The sequence below is a fragment of the Astatotilapia calliptera genome, chromosome 9 (genome assembly GCF_964374335.1).
Source record: "Astatotilapia calliptera chromosome 9, fAstCal68.1, whole genome shotgun sequence".
NCBI lineage: Eukaryota > Metazoa > Chordata > Actinopteri > Cichliformes > Cichlidae > Astatotilapia > Astatotilapia calliptera.
This window is the reverse complement of record NC_137430.1, coordinates 13438221-13457642: the sequence shown is the minus strand read 5'-3', so window position 1 is coordinate 13457642 and position 19422 is coordinate 13438221. Positions and strand designations below refer to the sequence as shown.

At 41.4% G+C, this 19422-nt stretch overlaps 1 protein-coding gene across 2 annotated transcripts in view; it reads right to left on the bottom strand.

Moving 5' to 3' along the window:
• Positions 1-7423, bottom strand: part of LOC145431092 (uncharacterized) — a 114902-nt gene extending 107479 nt beyond the window's left edge. The window contains exons 1-3 of one of the 2 annotated variants that reach the window (XM_080306431.1): positions 6778-7179; positions 6574-6691; positions 6254-6442 (exon numbers count right to left, since the gene is read on the bottom strand). In XM_080306431.1, coding sequence (XP_080162557.1) covers positions 6282-6442; positions 6574-6691; positions 6778-6885 — 387 coding nt within the window. In that variant the 5' untranslated portion in view covers positions 6886-7179 and the 3' untranslated portion in view covers positions 6254-6281. Of the gene's footprint in view, positions 1-6253; positions 6443-6573; positions 6692-6777 lie in introns of those variants that run through there. The other variant, XM_080306432.1, reaches the window with a different exon arrangement.
• Between the last annotated feature and the right edge of the window lie 11999 nt (positions 7424-19422).

Genomic DNA, 19422 nt, shown 5'->3' with positions numbered 1-19422 from the left:
TGCTGCGTTCGTTTATTTTTTATGTTTATTTTATGTTTATTTAATTTTTTTATTTTTTAACATTTCGCCGCAGTTCTATATTCTCAGGTAATTTAATACATTTTATATTAATTTGCCACGCCTCTGTCTTGTCAGTACAGAGTCTGTGTGCCTTTGTAACTGGAAAACCTTTGCAATGGCTAATGTAATATTTCCTGAGGCATAACTGCACGCCCAAATGGTGTTGTCAGTACCATTTAGTTACCCTTTCCTCTTCTCCTCCTTCAGGCCACCACACTTGGGACAGTAAAAACCTGTTTCTCCTCTGTGACAGAGCTGGAAACAGCTTCAGTTTCAATCAATGAGTCAGATTGACCCAAAATTAAACATGAATTCATCTGTTTGTTGGTCAGTCCGTTCACCTCTTGTGGGTCATAATAACATTCCAGATTAAAGTGATGGACAAGAACTTTTAAGTTAAGGTTAGGGCTAAGCTAGGGCTCATATGTAGCGCTTGTCCTCTGTACACCATGCAAAGTGGCATTTTTGCTGTGGTCCTCCTTCCTTCGCACAGAGCTGGAAACACTTCAGCAGTCTCAAAGATGTTGTTCCTCATCTCCTAATCAAGAGCTCTCTCAGCCCACATAGTGAGGTATGCCAGGGGGAGACTACCTTCAAGGCTGCTGCCAGAACTCCACAAGTCTGTGAGGATAGGAAGACACAGGCCAAGCACAAGTCTATATGGTCCACATGGGTCAGCATGGTTACTGATGTGTGTTGGCATGAGTGACTTTAGATCAGAAAATACAAAAGTAAACCTCAGAGCTTTAAGGTTTTATTCTGGTGGCACGCTTTAAAACTTTGCCACCAAGTGTCGCCATTTTGGGGAAAAAAACAAAACAAAACCAAAACAGTGGTGGTATAATTGGAAACAGGGATAGACGCCCTTTTCTAGTCTGGAAAGTACTTCTGGGAGAACTACTGAAACATGGCCTTACAACACAGAGTGTATTTTTGTAGCAGGTCATAGGTTAGCTAACTCTGCTAATATTAGTTCATATTACCAAAGAAAAAAAAAGTCTTCCTTATAATATAAAGCACCGTGAAGTGACTGTTATTGTGATTTGGCGCTGTATAAATAAAAAATGAACATGCATACATACTATGATGAGCCACTGGCAGACAGCTTGGCCTGGCTTTCCTTTGTATACACTGGCTGAGTCCTGGTAGTGAAACTGGCCGTCCATGGTTTGCTGCTCAGAGCTGTGAGATGGGAGCTCTTCCTTGGTTCTGGCAGTAGCAGCAGCATTGTAGTACTTGGGTTCCTGTCTCCTGAGCTCCCGTGGTTCTCCTCTGGAAAGATGTGATGCAGGTAGCATTAAGCAGGATAAAAGGAAAAGCTGGACATCATCAGCGTCTTCCAGTCCACCAGCTTTGCAGCCGTGTATTAAAACTGGCTTCAATTTATCTGCTTGTGATCAAGCTGCAGGAAGCTCTGTGTGCTAAATTGGACATTACACTGATGTCTCTTTCCATTGAGGATTTTTTTTGTGATTTTTGTTGTTAGCACATCTAACTATGTGAAGAACAAAGTATTAAGAATATTTTAATAATTTACATTTGGGATGTCATCTTTTTGTGTTCCCTTCATTTTTGTTATTTATTTTATTTTATTTTATTTTTGAGCAGTCTATATTCACATTGGTTTTTTGGGGGGGTTGTTTTCTTAAAGCCTACTTTCTTTGTCAATTTCTTTCTTTCTGTCCACAGCATCTCACAAGTAAGGCACACACCCACATCAAGAGCTGCTCTACAGTCACAGACTCTGGTCAGGAGAAGAGATTTTCCAGTGCCTAATCTCCTGGGTTCAGTGGGTGAAGTTGAACAGGTACATCCTAATGCAGTTTATGAACACATGACTGGTTATCATGTCTTCAACTCTCACTGAGCTGACATCAATGTGGTTGTTGATGCTGCAAAACAGGATGGTTTAAACAGATGCTTCGAATCCTCAGCGACAAACCACCTGCTCCAGCAGAGATACTTAAACCAGTTTTGTGTTCCAGTCTGTGAAGCTGCAAAAATGGCAGACTGGAAGACTCTGATGGCTTTCATCAGTTTGAATCTCCCAGAATCTCAACAGGTATGTACTCAGCATTGTTGCCCAGTGAGCAATGTTCAAGTGAAATCTGGTGGCAAATTGTAGGAATGCAGCCAACGTGCAGAGTGTTTGTGTGATGCTATTCTGTATAAGAGTGAGCAATTTAGCCATTATTTAATTACTGTTTTGGTATAATTTTCTGTTCTAAATTGACTTGTGCCAAAGCATAACAGTAAATATGCTGGCCCATGTGGACCATATAGTTATAATCATTCCTTTTTTCAGTTGAAGACTTGTTGTCAGAACTGAAGGAGGAAGTTTAGGAAAACCAGCACATGATGCAGATAAATTTGAGCACTGTGGCTCGACAGGAGCAGGTCCTGCCTTACCTGAACACCTTTGTCAGTGATGGTGAAGGCCACTTCTTCCCATGTGTTGGTGTAGCTGAAGCTGTAGAAGTTAAATATTACACAGTTCTGTGTCAATATTTCCTACTATTGTTTGGTGCAGTTTATCCATCTAGATTATTTTGGTATGGACAACCCACTTTTGTAGTTTTCTCTGAGCTCTGTGTCTCTGAAAAGTAACGTTTCCATCCTAAAGAAATCCAGACTGTGTTACAGATCTACTGACCTTGTAGGAATTCTTTTCTTTCCTCTGAACTACATCTGCTAACCATATCAGTGTCCTGGAGGAAGCACGTAAAGGCTTTGAACAAGAAGCTTGACTTCATGACAGGCTTCATGCTTCTTTGTAGTTGGCAGGTGTAGACACTGCACCAGATTTCTGAGTTTTAACAAATTTATGCATTTCAACAATACTTTCGACTGACTTCAGCTGTTGTTAGAATGTATTTAATATTGATTTCTAGTATCATCTGATGTTTGCTGGAGCCACAGCTGTAAAGCTGCTGGTCATGATATCGGTTTGGTTATCTGGTGAGAGGGAAACATGAAGATGAAACCAGGAGATGTCCTTACTGAATCACCAGAGCTGAGCAGGTGATGGAGAAACAGGTTTACCTTTTAGGTGACATGAATGAGTTGAACAGAAGTTCTGAACTGTTTCTGAGAGACAAATAACACCAGCTGACAGCTGGTAACTGTGCAGGGGCAGGTCTAGCAAAGTTTTGCGAGGGGGGCCAGGTAGGGCATTAACAGGGAAAGGGGGGCACAAAGAAATACTTATTCTCATTTAAAATGTCTAGCTTTTTAAAAAAATAATTATCTGAATCTTACAACAAACGATTGATGGATTGATGCATATATACATCAGAAAAGTGCACATCACTGTCACAACAGCATTTGTTTTCATTCAAAGGCTTTATGATTTTTTTTTTCCTATAATGGTGGGCTGGTCGATTTATTTATTTATTTATTTTATTTTATTTTATTAATTTTTTTGTCCCAGTCCAGCCGCGTATGCAGTTCATCTGCAGTCTGGTGTTACCTACATCTTCCTATTCGGAAGGCAGAATTTTCGAGTTCTGAGTACAATTCAAAGCACCATAACTGCAGTTTTCGTGTTGGATGTAAAAAGCGCACATGACACTGTGACGTAGGCTAGAATCATGGCAGCTGTCAACGGCGGTCCAGGCGTGGGATTTCTCTCGTGTAAATATACAGATTATTTTTATCCTTTCTATTGGTAGGTGGCACGGTGCACTTGTGGCAAGTAAGCAAGCTAGAAGACTGCCAATCTTGCTTGGTATCCAGTTACGGAAGCAACACATTAACAAGAGAATTCTGAGTAAAACCAAAAATTACTTTTCCTAGTAACTAGTTACTTTGAAAGTAACGAGTAACTTGAAGTAACTGAGTTACTTTTGATAGAAGTAACTAGTAATGTAACTAAGTTAATAATTTAAAGTAACTTACCCAACACTGGTCAAGAAACATGAAAGGAACATTTAAATTGGCCGTCAGATAAAATTTACATTAAACCTGATATGCTGCCAGTGCCAGCTAGTTTCCATGTTAGAAAAATACAGTTGACGCAGAAGTCCTTTAAATTTCTCTGAAAACCACCAGCATGTGGTTTCACAATCAGACCTCCACGCATCATATTTCTGCCATGTTGTTTTTGAAACCAGTATTTCAAAAATCCTCATCTTGAGGCTCCAGAATGACCATTGACCAATAAATGGGGGCTGTAACAGTAGCTACAACCAACTTTATGCTGTCTAGGCTAGAACCTGATACTATCATCTCAATCATCGTTATTAGAAAGCATCATTTAGAACATCTGGTAACAAATTTATCTTTTTAACCACCAATGTCTCAAGAACAGAAAGTGTAATCTCCCAGATACAGTGCGGCAAAAAAGTATTTAGTCAGCCACCGATTGTGCAAGTTCCCCCACCTAAAATGATGACAGAGGTCAGTAATTTGCACCAGAGGTACACTTCAACTGTGAGAGACAGAATGTGAAAAAAAAAATCCATGAATCCACATGGTAGGATTTGTAAAGAATTTATTCGTAAATCAGGGTGGAAAATAAGTATTTGGTCAATAACAAAAATACAACTCAATACTTTGTAACATAACCTTTGTTGGCAATAACAGAGGTCAAACGTTTACTATAGGTCTTTACCAGGTTTGCACACACAGTAGCTGGTATTTTGGCCCATTCCTCCATGCAGATCTTCTCGAGAGCAGTGATGTTTTGGGGCTGTCGCCGAGCAACACGGACTTTCAACTCCCGCCACAGATTTTCTATGGGGTTGAGGTCTGGAGACTGGCTAGGCCACTCCAGGACTTTCAAATGCTTCTTACGGAGCCACTCCTTTGTTGCCCGGGCGGTGTGTTTTGGATCATTGTCATGTTGGAAGACCCAGCCTCGTTTCATCTTCAAAGTTCTCACTGATGGAAGGAGGTTTTGGCTCAAAATCTCACGATACATGGCCCCATTCATTCTGCTCTTAACACGGATCAGTCGTCCTGTCCCCTTAGCAGAAAAACAGCCCCATAGCATGATGTTTCCACCCCCATGCTTCACAGTAGGTATGGTGTTCTTGGGATGCAACTCAGTATTCGTCTTCCTCCAAACACGACGAGTTGAGTTTATACCAAAAAGTTCTACTTTGGTTTCATCTGACCACATGACATTCTCCCAATCCTCTGCTGTATCATCCATGTGCTCTCTGGCAAACTTCAGACGGGCCTGGACATGCACTGGCTTCAGCAGCGGAACACGTCTGGCACTGCGGGATTTGATTCCCTGCCGTTGTAGTGTGTTACTGATGGTGACCTTTGTTACTTTGGTCCCAGCTCTCTGCAGGTCATTCACCAGGTCCCCCCGTGTGGTTCTGGGATCTTTGCTCACCGTTCTCATGATCATTTTGACCCCACGGGATGAGATCTTGCGTGGAGCCCCAGATCGAGGGAGAATATCAGTGGTCTTGTATGTCTTCCATTTTCTGATGATTGCTCCCACAGTTGATTTTTTCAACTTAGCAAAAAAGCTAAACATCTGACACAATAAGCAGGAAAGTGCAGGAGGGACAGATGAAGTAGCCATGGTGCTAACGAGTCAGCTACGAGCTAAGCTAGCGAAACAGTACAGACACAGTGAGTGAATACTTTGGCTATAAATTAGGTAGTGAGTACATAGAAAGTGTGCTTCGGATGAAGCACATGAAGATTATACTGTGAAAAAGAATGTATTTAAAAGTTTTTTTATTAAATTGCTAATTGCAGATAAGCTACTCAGAAACACCACTGTGTTTGAGCAGGAACAGGAAGTGATACTCTACCATAGAGCAAGCAAACACCAAGTGACAGTAATCCGATTACCTTTTTTCAAGTAATGAGTAAAGTAAGGGATTACTATTGCAAAAAAGGCCATTAGATTACTGTTACTTTCCCATAAGCACGCTGCGTTACTGTGTTACTAAACCATGATTTTGTTTGCGAGAGTGTCTCATGACAATGACGTAAGCAAGTGCTACGTTCGTGGCAACAGCTGTGTGCAGATAACAATGGATAATATAACTAGTGTGGGAGAGAGTATGAGCGTGCAACGTTTAAAGCGCAGAAGTACTGACCTTACTTTGCTTGAAATGGAAATGATCATTTACTGTGAGGTGAGGTGTGGTTGGGGTGTGGACAGTAGTTGTGCTTTTGTAACGTTGAGGTATGGACAGCTACACACTGAGGCTTTGAGCCTCAGTCCTGCCTGTTCACATTTTATTCTGTAAAAACTAAATTTTCACTGCTTTTATGGCCTTTTTAGTGGGGAGAACATAGCTGGGATTTAATGATTTAACAAATCTTTTAAATCCTTTGTCCTCCACAATGCTAAATAGCTGTGAGTCCTCAATCACCATGCTGACCAGGTCTTCATCTATTTGAGATTGTTCTCCTGAGGAAAGACAATAAAGATAAAGCACAAATATAAATATCACACACGTAACTTATAACAGTTGTATAATATTGTTATATCATTTAGTAACATTACTGCATGCTATATTATCATTGCATTTGATGGCTCACCTGGTCTTGCTCCACAATCGGTGTCCCCCTTATTCTCATGCAAAGCTCTGTAGTGCCTAAGCATGGATGAGGTGTTGTTGTTATATCCCAGCTCCCTGGCACATAGCAAACACTTCACCTTGTACAAAAGTACAGACAGCTTAACATAAATTGTATTGCACCATCAGTATTATGAAAATACATCTTCTGTAGAAATTTACATACCTTGTTGGGAGGAATAAGATCAAAATGTTCCCACACAGGGGAGGACATCCTCCTCTTCTTAGCTGGCTCCATTCTCTCCTGACTTTCCTCACTCTCATAAACCTCCATACGGTCTCCAAACTCTCACTAACCGCAACTCTCCATCAAACACCCACATTTTTGAATGAAGTCTGAGGGGTTTATATCGCTGTCATATCTCGCGGCAAAGTTCGAACCACTTCATGAACCAGTCACGTGGTACAGCCGGGCAGCGAGGCTTCGGACGTCATCATTTTCAGCTCCTCCCATAAATGAAGCAAGCCTCGATACGCGCTTCGCGGAAACGCCCCCTCCATTACTCGACACACGCTCCGAAGCCTCGATACAGAACGTCCCATCACTACCGGGAGAGGACACAGGTAGGGATATCAGAAACACTAAATACAAGAACCAAAACCCAAGGAACTAAGAAAACAAGAATGAACCCAAAACATAAGACAATACTAATACTAAACACAAAACACTGGGTCTAACGACCCAGGACCACGACAATTTTTGTTTAAACTCATGTAATTCAAATAATCTGTCAGACTTAGTCTCTTTCAGTAAATGAAAAACACAAGGTGAATTTTAGGCCTTTTATCTTAAAAACTGTGGATTTTAGAAATATTAGAATTTTGTAAAATCTGTGGATACTGTAAATATATTTTTTACATTTAAAAAAATATATACTTTCTGGGTGTTACGTCCCTCTGTAGCCTCTAATCTGCTCAGTGTGTTCAGGTGGTGCTACTTGGCCACACCTAGTCAGGTGTGGATAAAAGCATACCTGAGGCAAGCTTCCCAGGGAGCTCACTTGTCTTTGCTTTGTATTCCATTTTAAGATAAAACCTCTTCTCACCCATACTCTGGTGTTCATCTCCTTTTTTATGTTGCGGCTTTTGAGCCGGGTCGTAACATAAGTGGCGGCTCGTCCAGGATATTTGGACATTTTAGTGGAGATTGAATATCAGTTTTTTTGTATTGCTTTTAAGTGGGTGAGTGAAGGTGCTCACTGTGATTGAGTAACGTCCCTTTAGTCAGTGTGTTTCAGCTGGGTGGCTGTGCTGCCCTTCCATCAAAGCACTTGTTGTTTTGCTTTATTGTTTTAGTTTATTGTGTTTGGTGGCTATCCTGGGTGGGGGGTACGCTTCAGAGTTTGGTAGGAGACTATATCTCTGGTCTGCTGCCTGCTCTCGAGTTCGCCTTTAAAGTTGCCTCGAGCCTGGTACACCACTGAAGACTAGGGTAGGTAAAGTTAGGGTTTTGTTGTTTTTAGTGTTTTAGGCTAGTAAATCAGTTGCACCAAACTTGGTAGGAGGTTTGAGACTATTCATGATTATGGTCTTGTGGCTGAGGCAGGTAGACCATTTTGAAGTTGGCATTGTGTGTACACCATGTGTGTGCATATGTCAGTTTTGATGGATGCTAATGAGATCCTTGTGAGTTGAGTGTTTTGTGCTGTGACTTTTAGTGTTGTGGGGAATATGTATATTTTGTTGGATCCCTTGTGAGTGTTGTTGGCCAGGTGATGGCAATAACACTGTGGGGTGCTGAGCCACCCTTGATGTGATCATTGTGTGGCCATAGCTCTCCATTTTGTGGTTGGTCACTAGTGTGCTTGATTTTCTGAACTTTTTGGATTAAAGTAACTTGTTGTGGTATAGCGCCACTTGTGACTGTTTGTGTGGTGGAGACAACAGTTCACTTGTGATTATTTGTTGCTACTTTTGGTTTTGTGTTGTAGCAGATCAGGTAATCATTTTGGGTTTGACTGTTGTGCTCCTTTGTGTTGGTCACATGTTACTTTTTGTGTGTTCAGTGTGGCAACTTCAAATCCTCATGCTTAGGGATGCAAACTATAATGTGAACACTGTGCTTCTGTTATTTCAGGTTTGTGGGTCAAGGACCTGAAGGCTTCAGAGGGGATTTTAATAAATTTAGGGGTCCTAGAGGAACCCTTTTAAGGGAGGAGGTCTTACGTCCCTTTGCAGCTTCTAATCTGCTCAGTGTTCAGCTGGTGCTAATTGGCCACACCTAGTCAGGTATGGATAAAAGCATACCTGAGGCAAGCTTCCCAGGGAGTTCGCTTGTCTTTGCCTTGTTTTTTAGCCAACCTGCTATTCCATTTTAAGATAAAACCTCTTCTCACCCATACTCTGGTATTCATCTCCTTTTTTATGTTGCAGCTTTTGAGCCAAGTGTAACACTGGGAAATGAGAGAGAACACCATGTTTTAGAATGTCTTGTGCATGAGAAGCTGGAAATAAAACACAAATCTGCCACTTGCAAAACTGAACTTTCCATGTGCCTCAAAATCTGACAGACTGAACATCCAAATACTTTACCGACTTTAGACATCCATCTTTCTATGTTCTGCCACAATACTCTATAGTATAGTCATAGTATGAAGTGGTTGATCTAAAGAATCTTGAGAAAATGGTTCTGCAGTCTGAAACAATCAGTCCTAACTCATCATGATGTAAGCACATGTCTTCAGAGGTGGACGGCACTGTAGCTGAAGTTTTGCTGTAACATTTAGATAAACTCAAAGTATTTGTCATAGTTTCAGATATACTGTGTTAGACTGGGTTGGCCATCTCTGGTGTATTATCATCATCTAATACCTAAATAAACAATATCAATCCACATTCACTCAGTTAATAATGTATTCATTAATCTGTTTTCAGTTTGAATTTGTTTGTTTAGATTCAGGAGATTTAAAATGTTCTTAACTCTTATCTTTTACACATTATTCTATTATGCTTTTATGTATTTCTCTTGTCTCTGTGTTTTTAATGCCATCAATTCCTAGCATGTTTGGTACTTTGCCATGCCTTCATCTCTCTCTATTACTTACATTTGACTCTCCTATGTTAAGCACTTTGTTATACCACTGGTTTTTAAATGGGCAATATAAATAAAGTTTGCTGTTGTTGAAAAACACAACGTTGCAGGGCACGTGGTTGCTGGTGGGCTTCCCAGTCATGATCATCATTGGCTTTGTGAGCAAGCAAAGGAACAAAAATCAAAATAAGATCTTAACTTCCAAGGTAGAGGTCCCTGAAATGGACCCTGCTTCACCTCGAGAGCCAACTTCCTCATCAGTCTATGAAGGAGGCTCTCGATGGCTTAGGCCTCACCGTAGAGAGCATTCTTTTATTTATGTATTGTGCACCATAAACCGAATAAAGTAGACTTAAGTAAAACAGTGTGGGTAAACCTCAGTTTCCTGAGGGAGAAGGTGCCATCCTCCTGAAGGCTCTGAATTTTTCTTTGCAGCCAGGATCTCGCTTCTTGTTCAGCGCTGCGCTCATTGGTTCTCTGCCCACCTTGCTCCAGGTTAGCTGCTTCAGTTCCAGAGCGGTTTCTGGTGATTGAACGACTTTCACAGCATTACCTCTACTAGACATGTCTTCAGTGGCTTCAGCTGCCATGTTCTAAATTTTTGTTTTATCAGTATATTTCACCTTAAGCCGAGCTGGGAAGGGAATCTGCTGCTCTTTCAGAATCTTGGGCACATCTGTGTATTCTCTTCGTTTATTTAGAATCTGGGTGGGGGGGGCATAGTCATGATTCAAACTGGGAGCTTCCAGCCTCCATGCTGCATCTGTAACATTCCCTGACAGATTGCAATACAACCCTGGTACAAACATACATGGCCATCAGCAGCATCCTACAATTTAGTTGAGCTGACTTCAGGTGTTTAGTAAGGGGAAGATTTAATAACATTGCATGTTTTATTTCAAGTCTCTGTAGTCACAGAGCAGAGAGTAGAAAAGCTGACAATAACTTTTTTTTTTCTTTAGGCTTTACTCTCAACATCAGACTTGGGACCAATAAAAGTAAACCCAACATTTAGATTCTTAGGAAGATGAGATAATATCAGTAACCATGATGACAAATGTGGAGCATACTGACTTGCGCTTACTTGCCCTCTGTCTTTCTACCTCACACACTTGTGGATTTCTGGCAGCATCCTTGAAGGGAGTCTTCCTTTGGAAGAACTTGCTGCTTGGGCTGAGGAAGCTCATGCTAAGAAGATGAAGAACAACATCTTCGAGACTGCTAAAGCAGTTTCCTGCTCTGTCATAGAGGAGGAACAGAGTTTTGCTGTCCAGAGAAACCAGAATGGGAAACACACTGCAACAAGTGCTAGAAGAGAATGAAGCAAAGGCCAAGGTGCTCAAAGGAAGGACCGGGGGGCTGTTCTCAGACAGCCAGATAAAAACTCTTGTCCACTGACCTACAAACAGGTGAATCTTTTTCGAAGTTACTAGAACATTAGAAACTGAATTCATTTTGAATTTTGGGTACATTGTACTCATTAAATTTATTCCGTGTTCAGTCCAGATTCTTAGCATCTCAATCAGGGCGTCCCGCTTCATGTAAGTATCTCCAATTATTAAACAGAACTGTTTTCAATTCAGTCACTACCTGGGTAATTAATTTCATTTGATGAAATGTATTGATTATAATTTCAAAGAAGAAATCTATTGTGGTTTTACTGACTGTGTATCTGTCTGTGATTCTGTTTCAGGGAGCGTCCTCACTCAGCGAGCAACTGGACATCAACTTCATGAGAATGGGTGCAAATAATCAGGCCCACTATCCTGATGCTGTGGGCAATGTTGTGCCTGAACCTCAATGGATCCTCCACAACTCACCTCACCTGTTTGGCTGGTCGATGCCACCAGGCAACGGACATTATGATTGCAACACCAGTGTCTTCAGCACTGCATGAAATGTGAACAACCCTGGACTTCACAGTGCAAGTTTTTTTGTTTTTTTTTTGATCAAGGTCTTTTTATTGAACAAAGAATTGCTTCCAACAACAATTATGGCAAAATTAACAGACAGTTGTGCCCCCACCCCCCCAGAACAGTGTAACTAAAACCCAGCCAGAGAGGAAAGGAGAGACAAAATAACATAAAATAAAATAAAGTTACAGATACAAAGTAAATAATAAAATAAATGAACAACAGCAAGAGAAAAAAAAAAAACCCCACTCACACGCACATTAAGCAACAGTATCCGGACTTAATCTTTCAAAGTAAGTAAGAAAAGGTTGCCATGTGTCATAGAACCGCCGAACCGAACCTTTTACAGTGTAGCGGATCTTTTCCAGCTGAGTATAGTACATGACATCCTTAACCCATTGCCCATATACAGGTGGAAGTGGCTCTTTCCATTTCAATAATATCATTCTACGGGCCAAAAGAGTGCAGAAGGCCAGAAGATCAGAGTGTGATTTGGAAAGACTGGCATCACAAGGCGTCACTCCAAAAATAGCTATAAACGGGCAGGGTGCAATTGGAACACCAAATATGTTGGATATGGTTTCAAATATGCTTTTCCAAAAGCTACCCAGTTTTGGACACGCCCAGAACATGTGAAATAGGGAAGCAGGCTCTCGTTTGCACCGGTCACATGTGGGGTCAAACCCATCCTTGATTTTGCTCAGTCTAGTTTTAGACCAATGGAGACGGTGAACAACTTTGAACTGAATCACCACATGTTTAAGGCAAATAGATGATGAAGAAATACTATTGATTATCTTGTGCCAAGTCTCATCTGTAATCCGTTGGCCAAGATCACTTCCCCATCGTTCCCTAAGTGATTGCAATGTGGACAGCCTAAAATTACTCAACAGCTCATAAACATCACTTATAACCCGCTTAGCATTTGGCTTAAAATCAAAAATATCATCCAAAAGGGATGGTGGTGGACAGGACGGAAAGCAGTCAGTATTAGAAGCAACAAAATTCCTGAGTTGTAGATACCTGAAAAAGTGTGACTGAGGGATCTTGAACTTGTTCACCAGCTGTTCAAATGAGGAAAAGATATTGTCTGTGAAAAGAGCAGCCATTGACGTTATTCCAAGCTTTGTCCATATGTTAAATGCCTCGTCCGATAAGGATGGGGAGAACATGCAGTGTCTATGCGGTGGTGCATTAAGAGAGAGTTCAGTCTGTTTAAAGTGCCGTCTGAGCTGATACCATAACTTCAGTGAGTGGACAACAAGAGGATTCGTGGTGAAGCTGGAGATCGGTCTCGCCAGAGGTAATCTGGCACACAGCAAAGACACCAGGGAGGATTGACTCACCGATAGCCGCTCCAGTGTTACCCATGATGATGATAAATTATCATGGTCTTTCATCCAGTACAATAATGCTCTTATATTAGCTGCCCAGTAATAAAACAGAAAATTTGGGAGTGCCAAGCCTCCTGCGCTCCGCGGTCTTTGTAATACACTCTGTTTCAGCCTAGGTGGTTTTTTGTTCCAAATGAAGGAGGAGATTTGACTATTTAGATTATTAAAAAAAGACTTGGTTAAAAAAATTGGAAGACACTGAAAAAGATATAGAAATTTAGGGAATATAGTCATCTTAATGATATTTAATCTACCACCCAGCGAAAGAGGCAAGGACTCCCACTTTCCAAAATCCTCCTTTAGTTTAGACAATAAAGGAAGATAATTAGTTTTATACAAGTCTCTATGATTCTGCGTAATCCAAATGCCCAAGTATTTGAACTTGTTATAGCTGAGCTTGAAAGGTGCTAAAATAGACGAAAGTTCCCCGGTTATTGTACCTAAAGGCATTGCCTCACTTTTCCCGAAATTCACCTTATATCCGGAAATTGTCCTGAATTCCTTAAGTACATCTAAAAGTTTAGGGAGGCTATTTGAAGGGTTGGAAATAAACAAGAGCATGTCGTCAGCATAAAGAGAGACTTTATGCTCGATATCCCCACGACGTATTCCCTCAACCTCAACACAGTGTCTTAGAGCAATAGCTAGCGGTTCAATTGCGATGGCAAAAAGGAGAGGTGACAAAGGGCACCCCTGTCGTGTGCCACGCTGAAGCTGAAAAAAGGGGGACAGACTATTGTTGGTCCGAATGGCCGCTACAGGGTCACAGTACAATACTTTTATCCAGGATACAAAATTACTCCCGAGGCCAAATTTTTCAAGCGTATGGAAAAGAAAGTCCCATCTCACCCGATCAAACGCTTTCTCAGCATCAAGTGAAATAACAGTTTCCAATACAGTACCTTTGACATGGCTATAGATTATATTTAATAAACGTCTAATATTAAAAAACGAGTACCTGTTTTTGATAAAGCCTGTCTGATCAGGTGAGATAATGGAGGGCAGATGTTTCTCTAAACGGCGGGCCAACACTTTAGCAAGGATTTTGGTGTCGGTGTTCAGCAGAGATATTGGACGGTATGAGCCACAATCTAAATGATCCTTATCCTTTTTTAGAATTAGGGAGATCACTGCCTGACGCATTGTTGGAGGCAAGGATTGTGAGAGGAAAGATTCTTCAAAAGTCGATTTTAACAATGGATTCAATTGGTTAGAAAACTTCTTAAAAAAATCGGAAGGATACCCGTCGGGGCCAGGTGATTTTCCAGACTGCATACTCCGTATGGCCATTTCAATTTCAGCATCAGAAATGGGCTCCTCCAAACTGGTGGCCGCATCTTCTCCTAAGGAAGGGATATCAAGTTTCTCAAAGAAATTTTCTAGAGCCAGGTCATCCTTAGCCGGGGGGGAGCTGTATAAAGTCTGATAGTATCTAAAAAAACTATTATTTATACCTTGGTTATCCGTGCATCTTATTCCCTGGTCATTCCGGATCTCAGGGATAGCTTGATTAGCTGTTCTTTGTCGTAGCTGATGAGCTAGCAGCTTGCCTGTTTTTTCTCCATGCTCATACGAGTAGCTACGCAACTTCGAAATTAGATACTCAGCCTGTTTTGTAGGTAGAAGATTATATTCAGTTTGTAATTTCAGCCTACGTTTATATAATACCGGGTCAGGGGAATGGCTATATACAGCGTCTAGTTTAGTAATTTCGTCAGCCAATAGAGAGAGTTGCTCAGTATCCCTCTTCCTTTTGTTCGCACAGAATGAGATTATCTGGCCTCTCAGATATGCTTTTAGAGATTCCCAAACAGTTGATGGTGACATCTCTGGAGTTTGATTGATGGCAAGAAAGAAATCTATTTGAGACCTAATATAATTAACAAACTCTTCGTCTGCTAACAATACTGGGTTGAACCTCCATGGCCGATAATTGGAGTAGGCATTGGGAATACGCAGTGAAAGAACAACAGGTGAATGATCTGAAATCACCATGGCCTTGTAATCACAGTCTGTCACCAAAGGGAGGAGTTTTTTGTCCAGAAAGAAATAATCTATACGAGTATATGTTTTATGGACATTAGAAAAAAAAGAATATTGACTTGAAGTTGGGTTACGAAATCTCCATACATCAGCTAACCCGTAGTTATGAAGAAAACGCTGTATAACACGTGCTGATTTTGAAATAGGCGTGCATTTGTGCGAGCTGCGGTCCATAGCAAATAATGAGCAATTTAGGTCCCCACCAAGAATAATATTATGCGTTGCCATGTTGGGAAGCCGTGCAAAGACATTAGTGAAAAAACTATGATCGTCCCAGTTAGGGGCATAGACATTCGCTAAAATCAAGGGGAAACCATATAAATGTCCTACAACTACAACAAAACGGCCTGCAGGGTCTTCATCTACAGTTGTGGCTATAAATGGTAAAGTTTTGCTTATCAATATTGCTGTCCCCCGAGCTTTAGAATTAAATTTAGAGTGATATATCTGGCCTACCCATCCAGACTTGATTCGAAGATGATCAGAGGTACGCAGATGCGTTTCCTGGAGAAATGCTATATCCGTTCTAAGTCGTTGTAAATGAGTAATAACCTTTTTCCGCTTGACTGGATGGTTGAGTGATTTTACATTCCAGCTTACAAAATTTACCACCCGATCACTAAATGATCGCGCTGTGCTCATCCCTGCTCAAATAGTAAAATATGAAAGCTCCAGATGCACAACAGGCATAGAAGAGGAAAGAGAGGGGAGGAAGAAGAAGGAAAAAAAAAAAGAAAAAGAAAAAAGGGAAAAACAAAAAACACATTGATAAGTAAAATAAACATATCTGGCTGAAGCCCAAACCAAGAACACAATGAGCAATTACACCAGATCGAACATGGTGACTGCCAAACCCCCTGCAAACAGATCCACACATATAGCCTAGTGCTTGTTTGGGTTACTATAAGCCAGACTCTTAGGCTCCCGCTGGCCGCTTGACATAACATATCCTACAAAGAAAAATAGTCAATAAAATAGAAAAAGAAAAAGAAAAAAAATATATATATACACATACATATATCGACATCCAAACAAAGTATAGAACTTTTCTAAACCCAATGGTATTGCCATGAAATAAAATGAACCAAAATGTGTTTATGAAATAAGTTTAAATGTCTGAACAAGAAGTGTCTCTTCAAGCTTTTCATCACCGTGCGAACGCTACAACAAACAGTCATATACACTCAGCCGTAACTGAGACAACCAACCGTAGCACTGGCGCTCCCACATAGAGCGACAGGCGCAGCCTCCTCAAATGTTGATAATATGTTCTTTAACATATTCCATTGCCTTCGCCGCATCCAGAAATTCTTTCTCCTCCCCGTTGTGCGTGATACAAAGTCGCGCTGGGAACCTGATCCCAAAACGGATACCTTCCTGCTCACGGAGAAGTTTCCGGACTTCTGTAAAAGCAGCCCGAGCTCGGGCCACCGAGGTCGTAAAATCCGGGAATATTGCAATCGGTTGTCCATTGAACCTCAGCGGAGCTTGGGTCCTGGCACGGTGTAGAATTTCCACACAGTCCTGGTAGTAATGAAGCTTGGCTATGATGGCCCGCGGGTTACCACCCGGCCTTCTCGGGGCCAGACTCCTGTGTGAGCGGTCGACAATAACATCTTTATCCATACCCAGCGCTTCACGTAGTAGCACGGATACGGCCGTGGTGGAGCTCGAATCCGGGCCCTCCGGGACCCCCATGATACGGATATTGGATCTCCGCATCCTGCCTTCCATGTCATCACATTTATCTTTCAGGTCAGATAGCTCCTTCCTCAAAGTCTTCACCGTAGATTGCAAGGTGACCACCTCATCGCTCCACATTGACAGCCCGTCCTCTACTTCTTTCACCGTGGCCTTAACTCCATCCATTTCAGCGCGCGCTGCCGCCGTATTGTTAGCAATCTCATTTCTCACTTCTTGCACGTCAGCCCTAATGTTATCAAAATCTTCTTTCAGTGCATTCCTGAGTTCTTCTTTTAACACCACGCTGATATCATCTTTAATGGATTGAAGAAGCTCTAATTTCAGGGCATCAGTGTCCACAAAGCGCCCATCGCTCTGCTGAGCCCGTTCCTCAGTGGTCGCTGAGCCGGGCGCCGCCCTTGGGCCACCATTGGTATTCTCGCCCGAGGATGCGCCGGGCCTAGCCGCAGTTCCTCCGGTGTACTTGTATTTCCTTAGGTTCGATGCCATTTTGTCTCGAGTGAAGCTTTAATATAGTATATAAAACTGTTAGCTTCCCCTGTGACATAAAATGAGACTTTGTAGGTTGAAAAAAAACTATTTCTGAAACTCTGTTAGCGGGAGCCTTCAGAAACACGTCCTACTCCATTGCTGGCTCGCTAGTGCCCCCCACAGTGCAAGTTTTTACAGAGAAAGCAGAGAGCCTTGCTAACAGTTAATGCTCCTTTATTACTAGATATTCTAAATGATGCCTTCTAGCAATGATGATTGAGCTCGTAGCATCAAGTTTTAGCCTCAACAGCATAAAGATGACTGTAGCTACTGTTACGTAGGGATGGGTATCGTTTAGTGCCAAACCGGTACTTTTGAAACTGTGCCGGTGCTTAAATGGTGCTCGAAACAGTGCTTAAAGAATGGAGAACACAAACTTTGTCCAAAAACCTCATGTTTAGCATTTCTTTTTGTAAAAAGATAACAATGTTAGCATTTTCTACAGCTATTGGCAGGGCTCTAGACTAACTTTTTGCCATGGGCACACCAGTGTGCCTAACTTGAAAAATTTACGCACACCGGCACAAAAGTTAGGCACACTCAAATTTTTCAACCGCATCGCTTAACACCGCAGTGCTACATGTGCACTTTTTTGGGGGGGAATTGCAGTCCATACAGACAACATTCATTTCTAAATTATTAACTAACTGTACTGCATGCTGCTGAAAGGCAGTGGGGAGAGGGGACATTTGGGCAGTGCATTTATTGCAACATATAATGTGTTTTCTGGATACTGTGCTTTTTCAGCATTCAAAGATTGATGGCACCGTGTCAGAGCACTGGCTATGAATTTCAGACGGATCAGGCCTTATATTAACAAAAAAGTTATCAATAGTTGTTTTCATCTTTTCTTATTACCCACAGCTACATCCACTTCTGTCGGGCCTACGCTGCTCACTAGGGCTGGGTATCATTACTGATATAATCCATTCGATTCCGGTTCTCAAAGTCCTGATTTGGTTCAATTTAGCCTCAGGCAGTCAGGAATATTATAATTCTGATCATTTATCAGTACTGATACATGTGAGACAGCATCAGAATTGTGAACATCACAGCAGATGCCTGTTGTTAGCTGTCCTAAAAAACAGACTACTCAGCCTTGGATTGTCAGAACATGCAATAGCGTGGTTCTCAAATTATCTGAATAATAGAACCCAGTGCATTAAACTTGAAGGTCTTTGTTCTAAATTTGTTGCTGTCCACAAGGGGGTGCCACAGGGCTCAGTTTTGGGTCCCCTTCTGTTCCTTTTATATATCAATGACTTGGGTCAAAATGTCTCAGACACAAATTTGCATTTTTATGCTGACGACACAGTTATTTACTGTTATGGATCATCTCTTGCTCAGGCCATTGAAACCCTACAGAAAGCCTTTGTTGCTTTCCAGCATTCACTTATTCAGCTAAAATTAGTTCTCAATGCTGACAAGACTAAGCTAATGTTGTTTTCTAAGTCAAAGAAGGTCCCGGAGCCTATTCCAGTGGTGTCCACCCTTGAAGGAAATGTCATAGAGATAGTTCATGAATATAAATACTTTGGTGTCTGGATTGATGACTCCTTCACCTTTAAACCACATATAGAGAGACTTGTAAAGAAACTGAGACTTAAACTTCGTTTTTTCTTCCGTAATAAACAGTGTTTTTCTTTTGCAGTAAAAAAACGTCTTGTCACTGCAACCTTTTTATCTGTGTTAGATTATGGTGACATTCTGTATATGAACGCTTCTTCTTCATGTCTTCTAATGTTGGACACGATGTATCATGCTTCCTTGAGGTTTATTACCAACTGTAGATATCTGACCCATCACTGTAACTTGTACTTAAGAGTAAAATGGCCTTCTTTGACCATTAGAAGACAGGGGCATTGGTACACTTTTATTTACAAAGCTATGCTTGGATTGCTGCCTCCTTATATTTGTACTTTGGTCACAAGGACAAATAGTGGTTCTTACTCCTTGCGTTCAAATGATCAGCTGCTGCTGTCTGTTCCCCTTGTCCGCACAGAGCTGGGTAAGAAAGCCTTTGTCCACTCTGCGCCTTTTTCGTGGAACCTGTTACAGAAAGACTGGAAACTGACTGAAAGGCCTACAGACTGCCTCAATAATGTGTAATTGTTTTGTGTAATTTTAACTTTGTTTGTTCGTATGTATTTGTTTTGAAATGTGCTGCCTCTTGGCCAGGACTCCCTTGAAAAAGA